At 56.5% G+C, this 17,434-nt stretch overlaps 6 protein-coding genes across 6 annotated transcripts; 3 read left to right on the plus strand and 3 right to left on the minus strand.

Annotated features, from left to right (window-relative positions):
- The first annotated feature begins 23 nt into the window (after window positions 1-23).
- On the plus strand, window positions 24-2,759 carry K437DRAFT_259409 (Bromodomain-containing protein). Its single transcript, XM_013385270.1, has 5 exons — window positions 24-814; window positions 891-1,225; window positions 1,296-2,330; window positions 2,407-2,484; window positions 2,560-2,759. The coding sequence occupies exons 1-5, from the start codon at window positions 192-194 to the stop codon at window positions 2,676-2,678; spliced, it is 2,190 nt and encodes a 729-aa protein (XP_013240724.1). The 5' UTR covers window positions 24-191; the 3' UTR covers window positions 2,679-2,759.
- Window positions 2,679-6,480, minus strand: K437DRAFT_276287 (DUF699-domain-containing protein). Its single transcript, XM_013385271.1, has 2 exons — window positions 5,841-6,480; window positions 2,679-5,778 (listed from the first exon to the last, which is right to left on the minus strand). Exons 1-2 carry the CDS (start codon window positions 6,336-6,338, stop codon window positions 2,755-2,757), a joined length of 3,522 nt encoding a protein of 1,173 aa, XP_013240725.1. The 5' UTR covers window positions 6,339-6,480; the 3' UTR covers window positions 2,679-2,754.
- Window positions 6,481-6,670: 190 nt separating this feature from the next.
- Window positions 6,671-10,880, plus strand: K437DRAFT_259411 (uncharacterized protein). The gene is made up of 2 exons (XM_013385272.1): window positions 6,671-7,272; window positions 7,353-10,880. Exons 1-2 carry the CDS (start codon window positions 7,126-7,128, stop codon window positions 10,722-10,724), a joined length of 3,519 nt encoding a protein of 1,172 aa, XP_013240726.1. The 5' UTR covers window positions 6,671-7,125; the 3' UTR covers window positions 10,725-10,880.
- On the minus strand, window positions 10,741-12,833 carry K437DRAFT_259412 (uncharacterized protein). Its single transcript, XM_013385273.1, has 2 exons — window positions 12,515-12,833; window positions 10,741-12,414 (listed from the first exon to the last, which is right to left on the minus strand). The coding sequence occupies exons 1-2, from the start codon at window positions 12,701-12,703 to the stop codon at window positions 10,939-10,941; spliced, it is 1,665 nt and encodes a 554-aa protein (XP_013240727.1). The 5' UTR covers window positions 12,704-12,833; the 3' UTR covers window positions 10,741-10,938.
- Window positions 12,834-12,840: 7 nt separating this feature from the next.
- Window positions 12,841-14,398, plus strand: K437DRAFT_23438 (uncharacterized protein). Its single transcript, XM_013385256.1, has one exon. The coding sequence runs from the start codon at window positions 13,120-13,122 to the stop codon at window positions 14,326-14,328; it is 1,209 nt and encodes a 402-aa protein (XP_013240710.1). The 5' UTR covers window positions 12,841-13,119; the 3' UTR covers window positions 14,329-14,398.
- K437DRAFT_259413 (NAD-dependent formate dehydrogenase) lies at window positions 14,155-16,053 on the minus strand. The gene is made up of 4 exons (XM_013385274.1): window positions 15,672-16,053; window positions 15,492-15,579; window positions 15,248-15,408; window positions 14,155-15,174 (listed from the first exon to the last, which is right to left on the minus strand). The coding sequence occupies exons 1-4, from the start codon at window positions 15,708-15,710 to the stop codon at window positions 14,470-14,472; spliced, it is 993 nt and encodes a 330-aa protein (XP_013240728.1). The 5' UTR covers window positions 15,711-16,053; the 3' UTR covers window positions 14,155-14,469.
- Window positions 16,054-17,434: the final 1,381 nt, after the last annotated feature.

Genomic DNA, 17,434 nt, shown 5'->3' on the forward strand with positions numbered 1-17,434 from the left:
GAAACGCACACATAAGGCAGCCCCGAAGACACAGCACTCACGAGCAAGTCTTCGGTCCACAGGGCTCAATGTCCCCATGGTTCGAGACTTCGCTCGTTGCTTGAAGACCCGCAACGAGCATTCATCGATTGATCAATGGCCATGCATTGGTAGAAGCACGGGTACACCGCGCTCAATTCACATACTCCAAGATGGCGCCAGCCCCGACACGCTCTAAGAAAGGACGCGCTGGGCCCTTGGGGTCTGCCACTGCAACACCGTCCGCCTCGCCAGTGAAGCCGACCGCACCTCCCCGGTTGTTCTATCCAGCAGGAGCAGACAGGCCAGAGGATCTGACAACTTCCCAACAGGAGCTCAAGGTCGCAAGGCACTCGCTCTGTCTTGCAGGTCAGGACGATGACGTTGACTCGGCCGATGTTACGCCCGCTGCTACTTGCAGTTGCACAGGTTTTAGGCCACCGAAAGGCAAAGGGGTCCATGCGTTTCCAGTCAAGAAAAAGAAGCGAAAGAAGGTCAGCAAAGCCCTTGACGAAGATGCAGAGGATGACGAGGGGACTGAGGACGAGAGATCTCCTGCTGGAACACCAGCTGACAGCGACGATGAGAACAGCACCTCTGCGCAGATAGATGGGATGCCGTGGTCCACGTGTGCTTGCGGACATGACATATCAGAACATGGCAGGCTTTCGGAAGAGGGTAACGAAGAGCGAAGAAGGAGGATCAAGGTGGCCGTTCGAATAGACGAGCTGCTCGAAGATGAGGACAAGCTACTTGATTTCGAATATACCAACGAGGACATCATATCCCTCAAGAGGTAGGTCTGTGGGTTCATCTTGTCGACTGCCTATTGTCCCTGAGCACTTCTCATGGCTTCACGCTTCTCGTTGCAGACAAATGCTCCCGCCTGGATCAGACACATCCCTTTTGCGCGCGGCAATCGAGAGTCATGTGAATGGTTCATCTGCAGTGAACAGCAGGAAGCGGAAGTCGCGGTCCAACTCGCCCGCTACTTCATCAGCACTGACATCTCCGACACAGTCGATGACGTCGCTGGCAAGCCCGGATGCCAAGCGAAGAAGGCTCGAATCAGCACAAGAAGCTGTTGACCCATCTTTAGTCAAAGGGCAATCAAAGGGCGGACCATCCACCGGCCTAGGAATCGCGGTCAATGATGAGAATAGTGATCAAGGTGCAGGCAAATGGAAACATCCTACGCAGAGAACACGTGAGTTTGCGGATCAGAGGGCCACAGAACCGCCAGAAGGAGCTGCTGACGTGTCAGAAGGGGAATATAGATGGGGCAGAAGCTGTCCCAGCGAATGAAGCGTCAGCAGTGGATCTTGTGACAAAGGGCATATCCATCGACGCTGTCGTTGAGGAGGGCAACGAAAAGGAGGCTGCCGTCTCCACCCTAGCTCCAAAGACATCTGCGGCGGGAACTGTGGATCCGGGAGCAGCGCCAAAGCGTGAGCGACCGGCCGTCATCGAAGAGCGTGCCGGCCTGATCCAATTTCGCGTTGTGCGCAATGATGACAAGCCAGAAAGCATGATCCTGCTCACTGGGCTCAAGAACATCTTTCAGCGGCAGCTGCCAAAGATGCCTCGCGAATACATCACGCGACTGGTCCTTGATCGCAATCATATGAGCATGGCCATCGTGAAACGTGGGCTCCACGTTGTTGGTGGCATCACCTACCGGCCTTTCAACCATCGGTGTTTCGCAGAAATAGTCTTTTGTGCCATCACCAGCACGGAGCAGGTCAAAGGATACGGGTCTCATCTGATGAACCATCTCAAAGACCACGTGCGCGCCACGTCGCCTGTGATGCATTTTCTGACGTACGCCGACAATTACGCGATCGGATACTTCAAAAAGCAAGGCTTCACGAAGGACATTACCCTCGATCGCTCCACATGGGTTGGCTACATCAAGGACTACGAGGGAGGCACACTGATGCAGTGCACGATGGTACCACGCGTTAAGTACCTCAAGGTGGAGGACATGCTTGCAGCGCAGAAGGAAGCCGTGCTCACCAAAATTCGTGAGGTTTCTCGCAGCCACATCGTCCATCCTGGCTTGGAAATCTTCAAGAGGAGGAAAGAAGGCGAAACGATCGAGCTGGATGCCAGTCAGGTGCCAGGATTGAAGGAAAGCGGATGGACACCGGCTATGGATGAGCTGTCGCGCAGGCCGAAGAGAGGGCCGCATCACAGTGTCATGCGGCAGATCCTCGTTGAGCTCGGGAACCACGCGAGCTCCTGGCCTTTCCAGAATCCGGTCAATGGCGACGAGGTAACAGACTACTACGATGTCATAAAGGAACCGATGGGTGGGTTTGAACACAATTAATACCCGAATCTTGATACGCTAGTACTGATGATGATGTCGTCTGACTGATTTCAAAGATCTTTCGACGATGGAAACAAAGCTTGAGAACAACAAGTATGACACACTTGATGATTTCCTAAAGGATGCTCAACTTAGTGAGCCCAGCTGATGGGAAGCCTCAGGGGCAGCTTCGAAAATCTACTGATCGAAGCATCTTGTCATATTTGCAGTCTTCGACAATTGTCGCATCTACAACCCTCCCTCGTCGCCTTACGCTAAGTCGGCCACAAAGCTCGAGAAATTTCTCAAGGACAATCTGCAAGCATGGAGACAAGCAGGAGGTTTGTAAAAGGATGCACGCCGCGCAATGTAAAGTACAACAATCATCAACAGCAGCACATGTACATTTGTATCTGCAGTTGTAGTCACGTTTTCTGCTTCTTGTTGTGCTTGCCTGACGCGCTCCGCTCGCCCTTGCGCTTGGGCTGAGCTGCCTTTTTATCATCCTCCGCCAGGATATCCCTAGCGGGGCCTTTGACGCTCATTGTCGTGTTCAAGCCAGGAGCGGATCCGCCCGCAGTAAGAGCTTGAACCTGTTTCTCTGCGGCGCTCCAGTCACGCTCTTGATTGTTGTTGATGCGATACTTGGCGAGGTCGACCGAAGAGAGCAGCTCCTGCTGAAGCTGCTTGCGCTCCCGCTCGGCCTCAGTCTCCACCATGTCTGCTGCGTCCTTAAGCTCCTCGTGAAGATCCTTTGCAAGCGGCTGCCAGCCATCGCCCGACTTGTTGGCTCCGTTGGCGAGGAAACCCTTGCGTGTCGGAGCACCGGCAGATGCGCTCGGCATGTCTTGCTCGATTTCTTTACGCTGCACGCTGCGCAGACTCTTGACGATCCGTCGCACCGCTTTGTTGAATAGCGCAAGCAATTGGGAAGATGGCAAATTCAGCTCCGCCTCGGCGTCGTTGATGTCTTTACGCTGTAGGCCAACAGCGAGCAGAATCGCGGCTTGCACAGTCGACAACTTGAGAGGTGCCTTTTCGCTTCCGTCGTTTGCTGATCCTGACGCGTTTTCATCGGCGGATAGTAGACGCCTTTGGAAATAAAGTGTAGCCAGAATGGGGAAAAGATCGTGCACGATGTGTACGTCGATCATGTTATTGCCGTATGCTTCCAAACGCTTCATGTCGAAAGGGGAGAGAAGCATATCCACTTCTTGCAACGACAGCACATTGCTGTGGGTGTTGCCACCAAGATCGGCTTCGGCGCCATTGGAAGCTTCCTCGAGCATGCTGAGCGCAAGCACAACGGAGAATTCGCGGAAGCGGTAGCCCAAAAGCGAGATGAAGCGCTTGCGGAAATCGGCAGCGAAAGCTGCGAGCCACGACGGTGCTCCCTCGGCTGTGTCCATCTCGTCCTCATTGAGCGCTTTCAATTGGATGCAAGTGTACTCGCCTGTCGTGTCGTTGGGCGACTGGCGCACGTACAGCGGCGTGTATCCAAGCTTGGACCAGAACTTGAAGAGCACTTGGGTCAGGCCATAGCTGACGCCCAGCCAGTCGACCTGTTCGGGTCGCTGTTCTGGCAAGCGCTGAAGCAGCGCCGGCATGCGCCTCGCATCGCGCAGTGCGATTCTGTCTTCTTGCAAGCCCTTCTTGCTCTCCTTCTGGCTCTGTTTAGCCAAGCTGATGAAAGTGTCTAGCTCACCTTCCCCAGTCAGCTGTCGCTCACGGTCATCCTTTGCGGCCACCGCGTCGGCATCCATGAGCTTCTCCTCGTAGAACAGCCTCAGCAGCTCGACCGCACGCGTGCCGTAGCCCATACGCGCATAGTCTGGATGCACCGCAACGCGAACAATGCGTGCACCGCTGAGCTCACTCGCAAAATCGGTGTCTTGGAAGTAGTTCGAGAGCAGCCAAGGGATCAGGTCACCCGCCTCGCGCACACCACGCGAAAGCGAATTGAGGACGGTCTGACGTGAAATGTTGCCCTCCAGCGAGACTTGCAGCACGGCGAGTGGCTCGGGTATGGCGTCTGCCGATGAGGCAGATGGAGGTTTGAGAAGGACAAAGAGACGCTGACCGGGGGCGTCTGACATGAGCTGCAAGTCGTTCGGGCTGTTCTTGTAGTGGCTCGCCACGTAGAGGGCCATCATTTTCTGCAGGAAAGCCTCACTTGCTGGGTGATAGCTGAACAATGCATCGCGATTAACCAGGTAAAGGTCACACTGCGATGGGTGCGGCGCTGAGTTAATGGCCTTTGCTTTGCCTTTGCTTCCGAGAGGAGCGATCGTCGCGTCGAGGCACAGGAGCTCGTGCAGCCATCTCTCAACGTGATCGCCGGTAGTGTATCGAATTGGCTCCTGCAACTGTATTTCCTTGAGGGACCGGTTGTGTAGGGTCACATTTGTGGAACCCGGCGCTGCAGCTGATGCAGCTTTGCTAGCAACCGAAGGCGCATTCTTTTTCTTAACCACTGTCCCACTCTCCTGATCCAAGCCAAGCCCCGCAATGCCGCCTTCCACACCTGCGGCAGGTATTGTTGCTGCATACCCACTCCCTGCCGCGCCAGCACCTGCTCCTGCGCTTCTGAGCTGCTGCAGTAGCTTGAGACTGAGACTGCGGCCAGTCCCTTCGTAACCATTGATCGTGCTGCTGAGAAAGACGAGGTATTGCCCCTGGCCCATCAGCTCCCTGACAGTCGGCAAGGGAATGGCGGCAGCTTCGTCGATCACGACGAGCTCTGCATTGCTGCCCAGAATGTGCGAGTCCTCAGGTGAGATGTACTGCACCATCTGCCTTCCTTGGCCGACTCCGCCAGAGCCACTACCACTAGTGTTTCGGAAAATGTTAACACGCAAAATGGTATTTTGCAAATCGGTACCTGGAGCGCCTCGCACCAGATCCCAATCCTGCACCTCTTGGTAGCTCAGGGCGTCGAGACCTTTCAGCAAAAATTGGAAGAGTGTCTTGAGGTTCTCCGGACTTGGTGATGTGACGAAGATGTTGCTGTACCCATACGCGATGGCTGCAGCGATCGCTAGACCTAGCGCTGCGGATTTACCGCGTCCTCGGCCTGCCGTGAGTGCCACCGTCGTGCTGAGCTCAGATGAAGTGGAAGAGGCGGAGAGGACGTCAAGGATGGAGAGCACGGCAAGCGCTTGGTCCCGGGTCTTGGCTTCTCGAATCAGCTGGGAGACTACCTTCGTGTTCTTCACTTCTTCTCTCAAGACTTGCAGCTCCTCTTCTGCGGATGTTCGCGATTTGCCCTTGCCCTTTCTGTTTTCCTCGATTGGAGTGATGTCTTTGCCTTTCGAGAGGGGCAGGACATTGAGCTCGTCATCGAGCAATAGGCATGTGGGTGAGGAGCCGAGAGAAAGCAGAAACCGTTCATTGAAACGTGCTACTGGGTCGTCATCCGTTGTCGACGAGCGATATTTTGAATGTGCGTCCTGAATGTCCCCAAAGTTTTGTCAGCCGCCTGCATGGGCAGCGCCCGGGAGAAGCTACTCACCATCCCTACGCTGTATAGCTGCTGTAGGCTGGTCATGGTCTTGAGCAGGAGTACTACAATCCCTCCTCCTTCTACCGTCTCGATCGTCCGAGCGAGGAGATTCGGGGTGATGGCTTCGAAGTCTTGCAAAACGAGCATACCAAAGGTTTGACCAAGGATCTTGTTGGTCTCCTTGTAGTAGCAGTATCGGATGTCGGTAACACCAATAAAGAGGTCGAAAGGGTCATTGGCAATGCTCTCCTTGTTCTTGACACCCTTCTTGAGATCACTTTTGAGCTTGGCCTCCCTCTTCTTTCGATGGGTCGTGAAGCCGAGGTCCTTCTTGTAGCACCATAATACATTAGGGCGAGACGAGACACGAGACTGGGAGAGAAGGAAGTGAAGATTCACGATTTGGTCTCGCGAGTGGTCACCGACAAGGACAAAGAAAGAGCGGTGATTGGTGATAACATTGTTGCGAATCAGCGTTGGGATCCGTGAGTCAAGTTGCTTGCGCATGGTGGCTGGGAGCCCGGAGCCGGGCGGTTACGATGCAGCTGAGCGATGCGGCCGAGGAGAAGCGAGCGGAAGACTCTGCGTCAGAAATGATCGGACCGAGCACGCTCTTTCCAATTCGTCGACGTGGTATCAAGAAGCCTACAACGTACAGCTATACTTCCGAAGATGTGTGCGAGATGCTCTCTCCCTCTGGAAACCGGTTGTCAAAATTTTGTACTCATCGGCGACTTTCCAAAATTAAAAATGCCGAGATGATGCGGATCGACTCTTCATTTCGTTGTCTCCCATGGAGTTTGGAGAGAGGTCAGGATCGAGAGGACAACAAAAAACAAAATCAATTTGTTGCTTGCTGCGAAATCCGCTTGATGATCTCGATATCACTTGCGGACGTTGGGAACATGTTGATGTGCAGACATGAACCGGAGATCGACTCGACCTGCCGATGTCTCATGGCCCCTGCATTCTTCAGGACGATTGAGCTTCAGCTTCCGTGCTTCCACTCACAGGGTTCAGTACTGTCAGAGCAAGGTCTCGACCACGCGTGACAACCCACGCGCAATGCCGCTACCAAGCACGAGCGCAACACGGAATGACTAATTCGATGCATGCGAAATGAGCTTAGGCTGCTCGAGACCCGATCCATCAACACAAGAGCTGGTCTCCGTCTTACCAAAAGTGGCAAAGCTTTAACTTCTTTTCAAGCTGATCACGACAACACTTGCATTAGGTTCTGTGTCTCTACTGATACCACCTTCAATCGCCACACGCTTCGTGGAACTTGAACAAAATGTCCTTCAACTTCCGTTGGCCAGAATTCTCGGAGGGATTCCATAACGATGCGAAAACGATGCTCGATAGTGCGCTCAACAAAGGTGCGAAGCCCAAGGTCATCGCTGATGACATCAAGGTTGAGGAGTTAGGTATGGGCACGATAGTGAGTCTACCTCCTATCAAGCGCCTTGATGCCCAGCAGATCTAACTTCTCATGCATGTCTTTCCTTCGTCGTACTACAGGCGCCGGAACTTGACATCCTCGAAATAGGCGACCTCTCGATGGACCGATTTCGGGGCATCTTTCGCCTCACGTATGCAGGCGACGCGCACTTGGTGTTATCGACGAAAGTACAGGCCAACCCACTCAGCGCAGCGCGTGGCTCACCAGCAAGCACCCCTGCCGGTGATGAGAGTGTAGATAAAGCAGGGTCGATGGGGGGCGACTCTGCAGCGGCTGCCACGCCCGACCTCGAAGAGACGCCTTCGTCTCCATTTGGCTACGGCCGCCAAGACGACTCGATCTGGTTCGGCGCTGCGTCTCCCTCTTCGAATCCCTTAACCGCATCTCTCTTCCCCGCCGCTGCCAATCGCCGTGGAGGCATACTGTTCGCAGCTACACCGCTCATCGTGCCGATGAAGCTGCGTCTCTCCCACCTGCGCCTTCGCGCCATTATCGTCCTGATCGTCAGCAAGGCCAAGGGCATCACACTTGTCTTCAAGAATGACCCACTGGAAAGTGTCAATGTGTCTTCGACATTCGATTCGGTCGGCGTCATCGCCAAGTACCTTCAACAAGAGATCGAAGGCCAGCTAAGGGAGATGTTCAGGGAGGATCTGCCGAGCATTATTCATCGGCTCAGTCAGAAATGGCTGCTTGCTGGCTCCATGACATCTGCTGCTGCTGGTGATGCCGGAGGCGGGCTATCCCCTGCTGCCAAGGCGGATGGGGCTTCGCAAAAGGAAAAGGAACAGCCGCCAGCACGTTCTGCTTCCGATACTGCTCTCAAGCTTCAGGAGCCGCTGCGAAAGCCTCTGTCGCGTGCTCAGTCCGCATCGGCATCTGCGCATCCAAAGGGTGGGAAGGCAGCTTCAAATGCAGGACCATCGCAGTGTAGGGGGCCGACAGGTAGCATGGGAAGAGCACAGACGGCGGCTTCGACATCAGGGATAGAGAAAGGGCACAGAGGCAAGGCTGCTTCTGTCTCTGGAACATCCGTGCTCAGCCAAGCACGTAAGCGCGATATGGGTGGCAAGTCTTCCTCTCAAGCCTCCATGAGCTCAATTCTGGGCTCAAGCTCGACGCTTGGAGGCTTGTCCTCTTCATCCAGCACAGCGCGCACGACCCCATCGCCTGGCCCAGCTCCAGGATCCCAGGCAGTTGGAAAGTCGCCTTCGTCCCCCTTCACTTCATCTTACCTTGCTTCAATGCTGGGCGACTACGACGGCAGCGAGCAGGACTTGTACGATCCCACCTACGGCTTCAAAGCGGATGATCCACTCACTCCTGCACCAGGTGCTGGGGGTGGCCCACCAGGGTTCAGCGGGCTTGGGAGTCTAGTGAAATCCAAAAAGCCAGGTATGGGATTGAAAGAGCTTGTTCCGCTGTCTCCGCCATCTTCACAGACTGCGACCCTGACCGAAGGCCATGCGCACTGCGAAGCTATGGGCGTCATGGATGGCGATGCTGAAAGCGTCGATCCGATCGAAAGTGACTTTGAAGGCGCGGAAGAGGACGCGCTCAATTTCTACTTTCCTAGTGTCGATCGTGACAATAGCGAGCAAGACGATGAAATTGATCATCTCGACAGGCTTAGGGAGGGCCGCGACGAAGAGGAAGAGGATGAAAGTAGCGATGATGATAACGAAGAAGAGACAGATGACAGCGAGGCAGCGGATGAAAGCCAGCGCAATGCAAGGGCTGACTATGGGGATGATGTTGAAGACGACCCAAACCCCGGCGACTTTTCGCGCTTTGGCTATCCACCGCCTACGGCTGCGTATTCTGAAACAGGCGTAGGTGATGACGGTCTTGCAGCTGCATTTGGCAGCAACTCCCCTCGGCAAGACAGCGCGCATCGTCACCACAAGAGGACGAGCAGTAAAGGTGCTCGCTCCACTTCTTCGCGTGGACCATCGCGGTCACTCGCGGCTGCTGACGGGCGCAGCAACCGGTCAACCCCACTGCAGTCACCGGAAGTTGAGTACGAGACGGTCCCTGCGGTCGGCGGCGGTGTAATCACGCGCCCACGAACGTTTCACTTCGTCAGCTATGCACAGGCGCCGGAGCTCTCGCCTGATGAGATGGATGGCAGCTTTTGCGCCGACTCTTTGAACCGAATGGGTGACGATACTGTTCGCGGCCTCGGCAGTGGCCGTGCATCATCAACACATGCCGCAAGCAGCACATTTGGAGGAAAGAGCAGTAGAACAGCTACCATAATGGGCCTAGACTCTCCAAGGCAAGGGTATGGGAGGCGCAGGGCTCCAACGGAATGTGCTTCCTCGCCTAAGCGAGACCGGTGGACCAATTGGGTCAAGGAGGAAAGTGATGATGAAGAGGATCAAGGTTCTCAGATCGAAGGGCATACTCTCCGTGATTCGCGTCGCTGCGCTTCGCATGCGAGCGAGCTAAGCGCCGACGAGAAGCGCTCACTGGACTCTCTCCCACCCGAGCCGGTCGATACCTCGTCGTATGAGTTCAGAACAAGAGAGTACCGACAACGATATGGCGTCGCAGTGGAACCACACTGGCAGCGCAGCAAAGCAGCAAGCCGGCCAGAGCTTACGCAACGCCATTCGAACACAAAGCCGACTCCATCTGGGCTGTTGCAGCCACTGCCTCTGCGCGACACGAACTCTGTACTGCCCTCTACGTCCATGACGCTCGATGCCTCGGCTCATTTCACAGACCTTGTGTATTCACATCAGACGCTGAGCCCTTTCACCCGGCCGGTAGAGCATTGCACTGTTCGCTCTGCGCCTCTGACGCCTGGCTTCGAGCCGACTATGTCAGGGCACGCTTCGTCACGCACTATCGCAGCGGCCGCTGGACTCCTGACACCTACCGGCGCAGCCGATGCTCTCACGGGGGCTCATTACGCAGTCGCTCCATCGCAGCTTCACTCGCGCTTGCGCGCGGCCATGGCTGATTCATCGACACCACCGCCCGGTGCTGCTGGCCTGAAGCACTTGAGCGCCCTACCCAAGGCTTATGGTGAGCGATGGTCGGCTCACAGCCAGGCCGTCCCAATCGAAGCGAAGCAGGAGCAGCAGCCTAAGGGGCGCAGACGACGAACATTCAAATTGGGAAGGGGGAGCGGAGACACCACGCACCAAAACAATGGGGACGATGAAAGGGCAGCCGCCTCGACATCCTCTCGACTGACGAAACGGGCAGACTCGTTGCCAGTCTCGGCTCCCGCTTCTCATACCAACTCGTCTCGCTCGAGCAGCCAGAGCCCGAAAGAATCGCTTCTCGGCTCTGCTCGGTATCGACGTGGTACCACTGTCGGCTACAGCACGCACGGGCATGCTTCTTCCCACCATCACCATTTCGCCAGCAACGCCACGACCAGAGTCAGCGCGGGGCGCTGGGATGCGATTCGAGAATAAGAGAGAAAATACCCCATTTGGTTCGAAACAATTGCATTTTGCATTGATTGAAGGACCACATGCTACGACTATTTTGTTGTATTGCTAAAACAGAAAGGCAAAAGCGCCCACTGTAGCGAGCAGCGGTCGCCGACAGACCCTACGCAAATTCATCACGAGTTTTGTTCCTTGCCTGTACCTCTACAGAGGGGTGGTGGCGATAGCCTTCGCTCTCTTAAGCCTCCGTCTTTGTCTCCGCCTTGGTCGGGTAAGTAGCTGTTGCAGGGCTCTCGTCGCTCTTCTGCTCTGCCGTGACCCCCACAGAGCTACCAGCTTTCTCTTCGGCGCTGACTTTAGCCTTTGCGAGCATCTTTTCGACACGCTCGATATTCTCGCGTGTCTGGCGCTGCTGGTTGCTCAGGAAGTACTCGCGCTTGAGCTTAAGGTTGTCAACCACGCGCGGCACGTCCGCGGTGTTCGCTGGCGGGGGGATGGACAGGGAGAGCAGTGCAGTTAGGTGGCCGAGCGGGATGTTGAGCGCTGTTGCTGAGGCGGATGATGAGGGTGCTGTTACTGCTGATTGTGGCAAGTTCGGGTCAATCCCTGCTGCTGCCACCGCTGATGATGATGACGATGCATCGTCTTCGGCGAGAGAAATCGGCGTTGTGCCGCGCTTGTTGCCCTTCTTCTTGCCGGCCTTGGATGCAGGGATGAAGAAGCCATCCTGGTCATCTTCCTTTCCTTTCTTGCGCGCGACACGAGCACCGTGCGGTGGCGTGATGTCGCCGGTGACGCTCCTGAGCTCCAGCTTTTTCCCTAGGGTGGTAGCAGTAGAAGTGCTGCCGTTTGCGTACAGAGAAGTTGACCCTGCCTTGCTGGCACTGCTGCCGCTGCTAATACTGCTGCCTCCGCTAAAGTAGTTAATGAGGACGTTGCACTCCTCGATCTCCTGCACAAAGGCGGGCAGCGCGGCGTCCTCCCTGAGCTGCGCCTCGTGCGCCTTGCGCTTCTGCTCCTCGATGGCTCTGCGCTCCTGTCTGTACTTTTCGTCGCGCTTGGCACGCTCCTCAGCGACCTTCTTGTCGTACTTCTCGCGCTCCTCCTTGAAAGCCATGTACCAGGCCTGCTTCTCGGCGAAAAGCGCATTGATCTGCGCGTTGGCCGCGGTCTGCTGGTCTAGCAGCTTAGCGCGCGAGCCAGCCTGCTGGGAGAACTCTTGCTGGATCGTGTCGAGCTCGGCCTTGATGTCATCGTAGCGCTTGGCGAGCTCCCGCGACTGCGGGCTGTCGAGCGTCTTGCGCAACTCGTCGATGCGTGTGCGGTCCGCGTCAATCAGCTTCTGCTGTGCATCGGTCGCTTCGACGGCCTTGCGCGTCTTTCGCAGTGTCGAGATCTCCGCGAGAGCTTTGCGCTCCTCGACGATCTTCATGCTACCCGATTCTACCTGCTTCTCGAGGCTCTGAATCTGCGCGTCGACCTCGACACTGGACGAGAAGCGCAGCTTGGCCTTGTTCGCCTTGAGCTCAGCGGTCTTCTTCGAGACGCTCTCCTGCAGCGTCTTGATCTCGTCGAGCACCTTAATGCGGTTGCCTTTGCTGCCGGCCTGGTCACCGCGCAGCTCCTCCAGCTGCGCACGCAGCTCAGCACGCCGCTTACCGGCAGGCGTGTTAGCCGCTGGACCTGAACCAGAGAGGAGAGCGCGAACATTGTTCTAGCAAGAGGAAATGATAAGCATCGCAGAGTGTGAAGGGAAAGAAGAGGGTGGGCATGGGTTGCCTCTTCCCAAGCGCATCGCCATGCGCCGCACTCACCAGCTCAGCCTGTGCCTTGGTGATATCCGACTGGATCTGGTCCATCTTGGCCTTGTACGCATCTCCGTCTGGCCGGCCGCCAGGAGCCTTGGGAATCTCGATGGCCGCGGTGTCCGCAGCCGTCACAGCGGGTGCTGCGTCGGTGCCATTGGCGGCGGCCTGCTTGCTGGTGGGCTTTTCGGCTGTCATGGTGTCGAGGCAAAGTTCAAGTAGACCTTGCAATGCACTTCGCAAGGTATGCTGCTGCTGGCGGGAGACACAGGGCTTTGGCTTGTATGCACACCTTGTGTCTCTGTCGAGAGCGCCTGGGATGGGCTTGTGGTGGGGAGGGTTGGAAGAAAAGGATGCGTGGGTCGGTTGTGGTCGCTAGTGTTGGTTGATGGAAGAAACGACGAGCCGCCCTCTGGCAAAAGCACACTGTTCCAGTGCCTACCTGTCATTCCCCATCCCTCCCAGTGGGGAAGCCCACCACCGCATACTTGGGACCAATCCTCTGCGTCTGATTCATATATGCACCAGCAACAGCTGCTTTAGATGAGCTCCAACCGAGCGACGCCGACGCTAGAGGGGGGGTTTTGGACACACGGGGGAATGACTCGGCGCGAATGAGGGGGAAAGCGGGCCGCCGCCAGCAGCAGCAGAAGCAACATGGTGATGGCAAGGCCACGTCCAGCGGCAAGAATGGCGAGCATGTGCAGCCGGTCCTCCGATCTTCGGCCGACGCCGTGACGCCCCGCATCTTGATCCTGCGCTTCGATAAGGCAGCACAGCAGCACACTGCGCTCGCACGTATCGAGGCATTTTACGAAGCGCAAGCGCAGGTGCACCGGCACCTGCACGATACTAGTGGCACCGGCGACGCGCGACGGTACCTCACGCTCAAGCAGGCCGCCGATGCCAAGGTGTGCAAGAATTACGATGGGTTCAACTTCCCCGTGGCGGCCGTGACTCAGTGGTTAGAAGCCATGCGCGAGGCAACGACTGGTACTGCATCAAACGACGAGGGCGAACAGGACAAGGACAGGTTGTATGAAGACGGGTCGAACAGTCGCTTCTGGGAGGTGGAGTGCAATGCGTGGGAGATCGCCCTGCTGCACCATCTTGCATCCAAAGGTGTCCGCGTACCAGGAATTCCAGAAACTAGTTGCAACCAGCAAGATGATGTTCCCTGCCCTAGCACAGTAGAGGTAGCAGTAGCAGCAGCCATTTCAGTCGACGGCCCGGCCACGGACCCAAGTACAGAGAGTAGCAGCCGCTGCACGAGAGACAGTCTTGGTGAAGGCACCGGCGCGAAGTCGATGCTAGGGATCATTGCACGACTGAAGCATCTCGATCTGGCACCGGACCAACCCTCGGTCGATGTGGAAACTGAATCAAGGGAGAGTCTTCCAGCCCCGACGTACATCATCTCGACGCTTGCCTCGCCCATTGGTCTGTCGACGGTGCTCGCGCACGAGCGGCAGCACGCACTGTTTTACCTGCATGCGCGTTACGCGGCTGCTTGCCGTGACTACTTCCCCGCCGCTGAGAGCAAGGTCCGCACAGCGGAAGCGGCGCGCAAGCCGCTGCACACGGCTGCGATCCAGCGAGCGATCGAGTACGAGCTGGCGCTGCGGCGCTACCCGCGTGTCGTGTGGGTCGACGAGTGGCAAGCCTACCTCTCTGTCCCGCTGCGGCACCTGGACGTGAAAGAGTTCGGCAACAAGTGCGCCGGGGAAGTGCAGGATGTCGCTGGCTTCATGCGCGGGGAGAGCGAGCGCGCTTGGGCGGAGCTTGCGGCCGAAGAGGATGGAGTGCTGCCAAGGAGCCGGTGATGAAGTGTGTGCGTTGGGACTATCTTTCTAGAGGCAATTGATGTGCACCGCGCAAAAGCAACATCATTTTGTTCAAGTCATTCTTTTCCTCTTAAAAGTACAAAAGTCTCTGTTGGGCGTTGCTGTTTATTCGGCTTTTGCTCACTTGCGCTGGCCATACGCCTTGGTGGCGTACTGGCCATTCTCGACGATGACGTTGGCGGGTGTCTGCGGCTTGCCGTGGAAGAAGTTGTCGAGGATCTCCTTCGTGCCGGCGGCGTAGCGTGCCTGGGCATCGAGCGACGTGCCGGACATGTGCGGTGTCATGTTGTTCCCGCGGCCGCGGGGCCCCTGCATATCGCGCCACGGATGGTCCTTGGGCGCCGGCTGGACGTTCCAGACGTCGCCGCCATACCCGCTTATCTGGCCGCTTTGGACGGCCGCGGCGATGTCCTCGGCGTTGCAGATGGCGCCACGCGCCGTGTTGACGATCCATGCACCTTTCTTGACGTGCTTCAGCGTGTCCTTGTTGATCAGGTTACGCGTGCCCTCGTGCAGGGGCGCGTTGACTGTGATGACATCGCACTGCGACAGGAACTCGTTCAGGTCCTCCACGCGCCGCGCGCCGACCGCCTTGTTCGCCTCCGCGGGGAGCTCGGCATAGTCGTAGTATAACAGCTCCTTGCAGTCGAACGGCTTCAAGCGCTGCAGCACGCGGTAGCCGATGCGGCCCGCGCCGATTGTGCCGACGACCTTGCCCTCGAGGTCGAAGCAGTCGCGCGCGACGTTCGACACTTGCCAGTTACCACTCGTGATCATCTCGTGTGAGGGTTGGTAGTTGCGAACGAGCGTAAGGATTGTCATGACCTACCAGATGGAGTTGGTAGAAAAGTTCAAGAGGTCTTTCTGCAAATGACAGCATCACAATGTCAAAACTTACGACGTGCTCAGCGACCGAGACAACGTTCGACCCGGTAACTTCGGCTACGGTGATTTTGCGCTCGTTCGCAGCATTGAGATCGACGTGGTCCGAGCCAACACCGGCAGTGACTGCGATCTTGAGGTTCTTAGCCGTGTCCATGATCTCCTTGGTCAAGTAAGCTGCAAAGGTAAAGGGAGCACATGATTTCGGTCTTTAGTCGTACATGTCCCTGTTTTCGCCGGCCCGCAACACCAACACACACTTGGGTGGAAGGGCGTGCTGATGAGGACATCTGCATCCTTGATGTGTTTCTGAAATTCCGAGCTGGGGCCCTCCTTGTCATCGGTGACCTGTACAGGACAAAGAAGGTATGGAGAACTGAATTTCAGACAAGCCGGCGGTGGGCACGTGGAATGCCGGTTGCATAAAGGCATATACCAACAATGTACTCATGACCAAGGCTTTTGAGCCAATCACGCATGCCGAGGGCGTTCTCGACAGTGCCGAGCAGGCGAGGCTCCTCCTCTGCATCCTTTCCACCCTTGTAAAGAACGGCGAGGACCTGGGATGGGAGAACGTGAAAGAGGTCAGAGATGCATACAAGCAATGGCCAGCGCGTTTCTCGAGCCGCGCAGTTTGGCTGTGCAGCGCGGGAGAGTAGGAGGGTGCAAGAGTGGAGTGGAAGGCACCTTCATCTTGTTGGAGCGAGGAGAGCTAAAAGTGGGAGCTGTGCGAATGGATCCTGTCGAGATAGATGGAGTAAACGTGTTTTTGTGATATGTGGTAGCGCGGTGCGGAGGAGATGCTTGCGAATACGGTTTGCGTGTGGGGCCTTTATACATGCCGCTTTGCTAGTTCGTCTGTTTGCCTCGTCCGAGTGTGCATTACAGAATAGTATGCACCTGTATCTGCATATTTATTTCTACTCGGGGGCAGAGGGCGCTGTGAGAGCCTCTTTCGAGCACTGACGCGCACGAGAGGAAGAGGCTTGGTGAAGAAGATGGCAATAACGCGACGCCGATCAATCCTATGCCGTTCTCTTCATCTTTATGCCCCCAGTTCGCTTGCTGGCCTGCCCTCTCTGGGGTCGGCTTGCAGCTGCTGTGTAACTGTCATTCATTATACATGCGCGTTTGCAATATCCATCTATTACCCCCCTCTTTTCTCCCGGCCCGAAAGTTATTGGCTTTGGGGTGCTTACTCTCCTGGGGTCCGTTGTTTTTTTGGCGGTGTTAACACGATTTATGCTCTGTATGACGTCAATATTGCGGCTGTTCCATGGGCCCCACCCTCGGTTTGCAGTCGCCACCACCGCTGACCGGCCGGGCGTGGAACTGTGCACAACGGAAGGCCATGCATGATCTGGAGAGCTAGGCACCTAGATGCTGTGCAGGGCTCTTCTTTGACGGTATGTTTGAGTGAGCGAGTACATCAAGCTTGACTCTTTTCTGACCAGCGCAAGGTTTCTTTCAGAGCCGCCCCGCAACGCCATCGACTCGACTCTGCACCGAAAAAATGTGTGAATGGGGTTAGTGTGAGACTGGAGTGGCTCAAGCGCAGCGTCAAAGTGGCGCCGTTCTGCATCTCTATCCTTGCGGGATTGGATTGGCGCAAGCATCCGCCGCGGCGTTAAACAGGCAGATTACCCCCCTCCCCGCTGCCCTGACTGGTCCTGATCACGTGATGCGGATTCTCCTCAAGATCACGTAACCAAACTGAGCTGGAGGAAGCTGCAACGATCAAGAGCCTTGCGCTCACCAACAAAGTCACCCCCGGACAACAGGCGCACACAAGTGGACAGCGAACCACCCGGCACAGGCGAGCCGCGCCTCCATTTGCTCGCATGTGACCATCCAGTCAATCTCACCAGCACGGCGGCACCGATCGGGACGGAGCGAATGCTGCCGCCGTCTTCGAGCGGCGCGTTTCCGCAGCATCACGCAGACGAGGACGCGATCACAGAGAGCCTCTTCGCGTCCATCGAGCACGACTGTGAGCAGCTCACGCATTCCCCTCTCTCCTTCTGCTGCGGCCAGACTGCTAAATTTGCTTGAATTTGGACGGGACGGGGTCGCGCGCAGTGACAGACCATCAGATCTTGGCGCTGTCCAGCATCTTCGACAAGTTGCTCATCCCCGCGCTCGACTTGGTCGATCGCGGTAAAGGTGAGGGCTGCACCAGCGCTCCTCTGCATCTCTCTCTCTC

The sequence above is a fragment of the Tilletiaria anomala genome, assembly GCF_000711695.1.
Source record: "Tilletiaria anomala UBC 951 chromosome Unknown K437scaffold_118, whole genome shotgun sequence".
Taxonomy (NCBI): Eukaryota; Fungi; Basidiomycota; class Exobasidiomycetes; order Georgefischeriales; family Tilletiariaceae; genus Tilletiaria; species Tilletiaria anomala.

Coding starts and splice junctions, on each gene's coding strand:
- K437DRAFT_259409 (XM_013385270.1), top strand. CDS start 192: ATGGCGCCAGCCCCGACACGCTCTAAGAAAGGACGCGCTGGGCCCTTG. Junction 815..890: donor GACATCATATCCCTCAAGAG/GTAGGTCTGTGG, acceptor TTCTCGTTGCAG/ACAAATGCTCCCGCCTGGAT. Junction 2,485..2,559: donor CCTAAAGGATGCTCAACTTA/GTGAGCCCAGCT, acceptor TCATATTTGCAG/TCTTCGACAATTGTCGCATC.
- K437DRAFT_276287 (XM_013385271.1), bottom strand. CDS start 6,338: ATGCGCAAGCAACTTGACTCACGGATCCCAACGCTGATTCGCAACAAT. Junction 5,779..5,840: donor AGCTATACAGCGTAGGGATG/GTGAGTAGCTTC, acceptor GGGGACATTCAG/GACGCACATTCAAAATATCG.
- K437DRAFT_259411 (XM_013385272.1), top strand. CDS start 7,126: ATGTCCTTCAACTTCCGTTGGCCAGAATTCTCGGAGGGATTCCATAAC. Junction 7,273..7,352: donor AGTTAGGTATGGGCACGATA/GTGAGTCTACCT, acceptor GTCGTACTACAG/GCGCCGGAACTTGACATCCT.
- K437DRAFT_259412 (XM_013385273.1), bottom strand. CDS start 12,703: ATGACAGCCGAAAAGCCCACCAGCAAGCAGGCCGCCGCCAATGGCACC. Junction 12,415..12,514: donor CCAAGGCACAGGCTGAGCTG/GTGAGTGCGGCG, acceptor TCCTCTTGCTAG/AACAATGTTCGCGCTCTCCT.
- K437DRAFT_23438 (XM_013385256.1), top strand. CDS start 13,120: ATGAGGGGGAAAGCGGGCCGCCGCCAGCAGCAGCAGAAGCAACATGGT.
- K437DRAFT_259413 (XM_013385274.1), bottom strand. CDS start 15,710: ATGCGTGATTGGCTCAAAAGCCTTGGTCATGAGTACATT. Junction 15,409..15,491: donor CAGCACGCCCTTCCACCCAA/GTGTGTGTTGGT, acceptor TTACCTTTGCAG/CTTACTTGACCAAGGAGATC. Junction 15,175..15,247: donor TCTCGGTCGCTGAGCACGTC/GTAAGTTTTGAC, acceptor TCCATCTGGTAG/GTCATGACAATCCTTACGCT.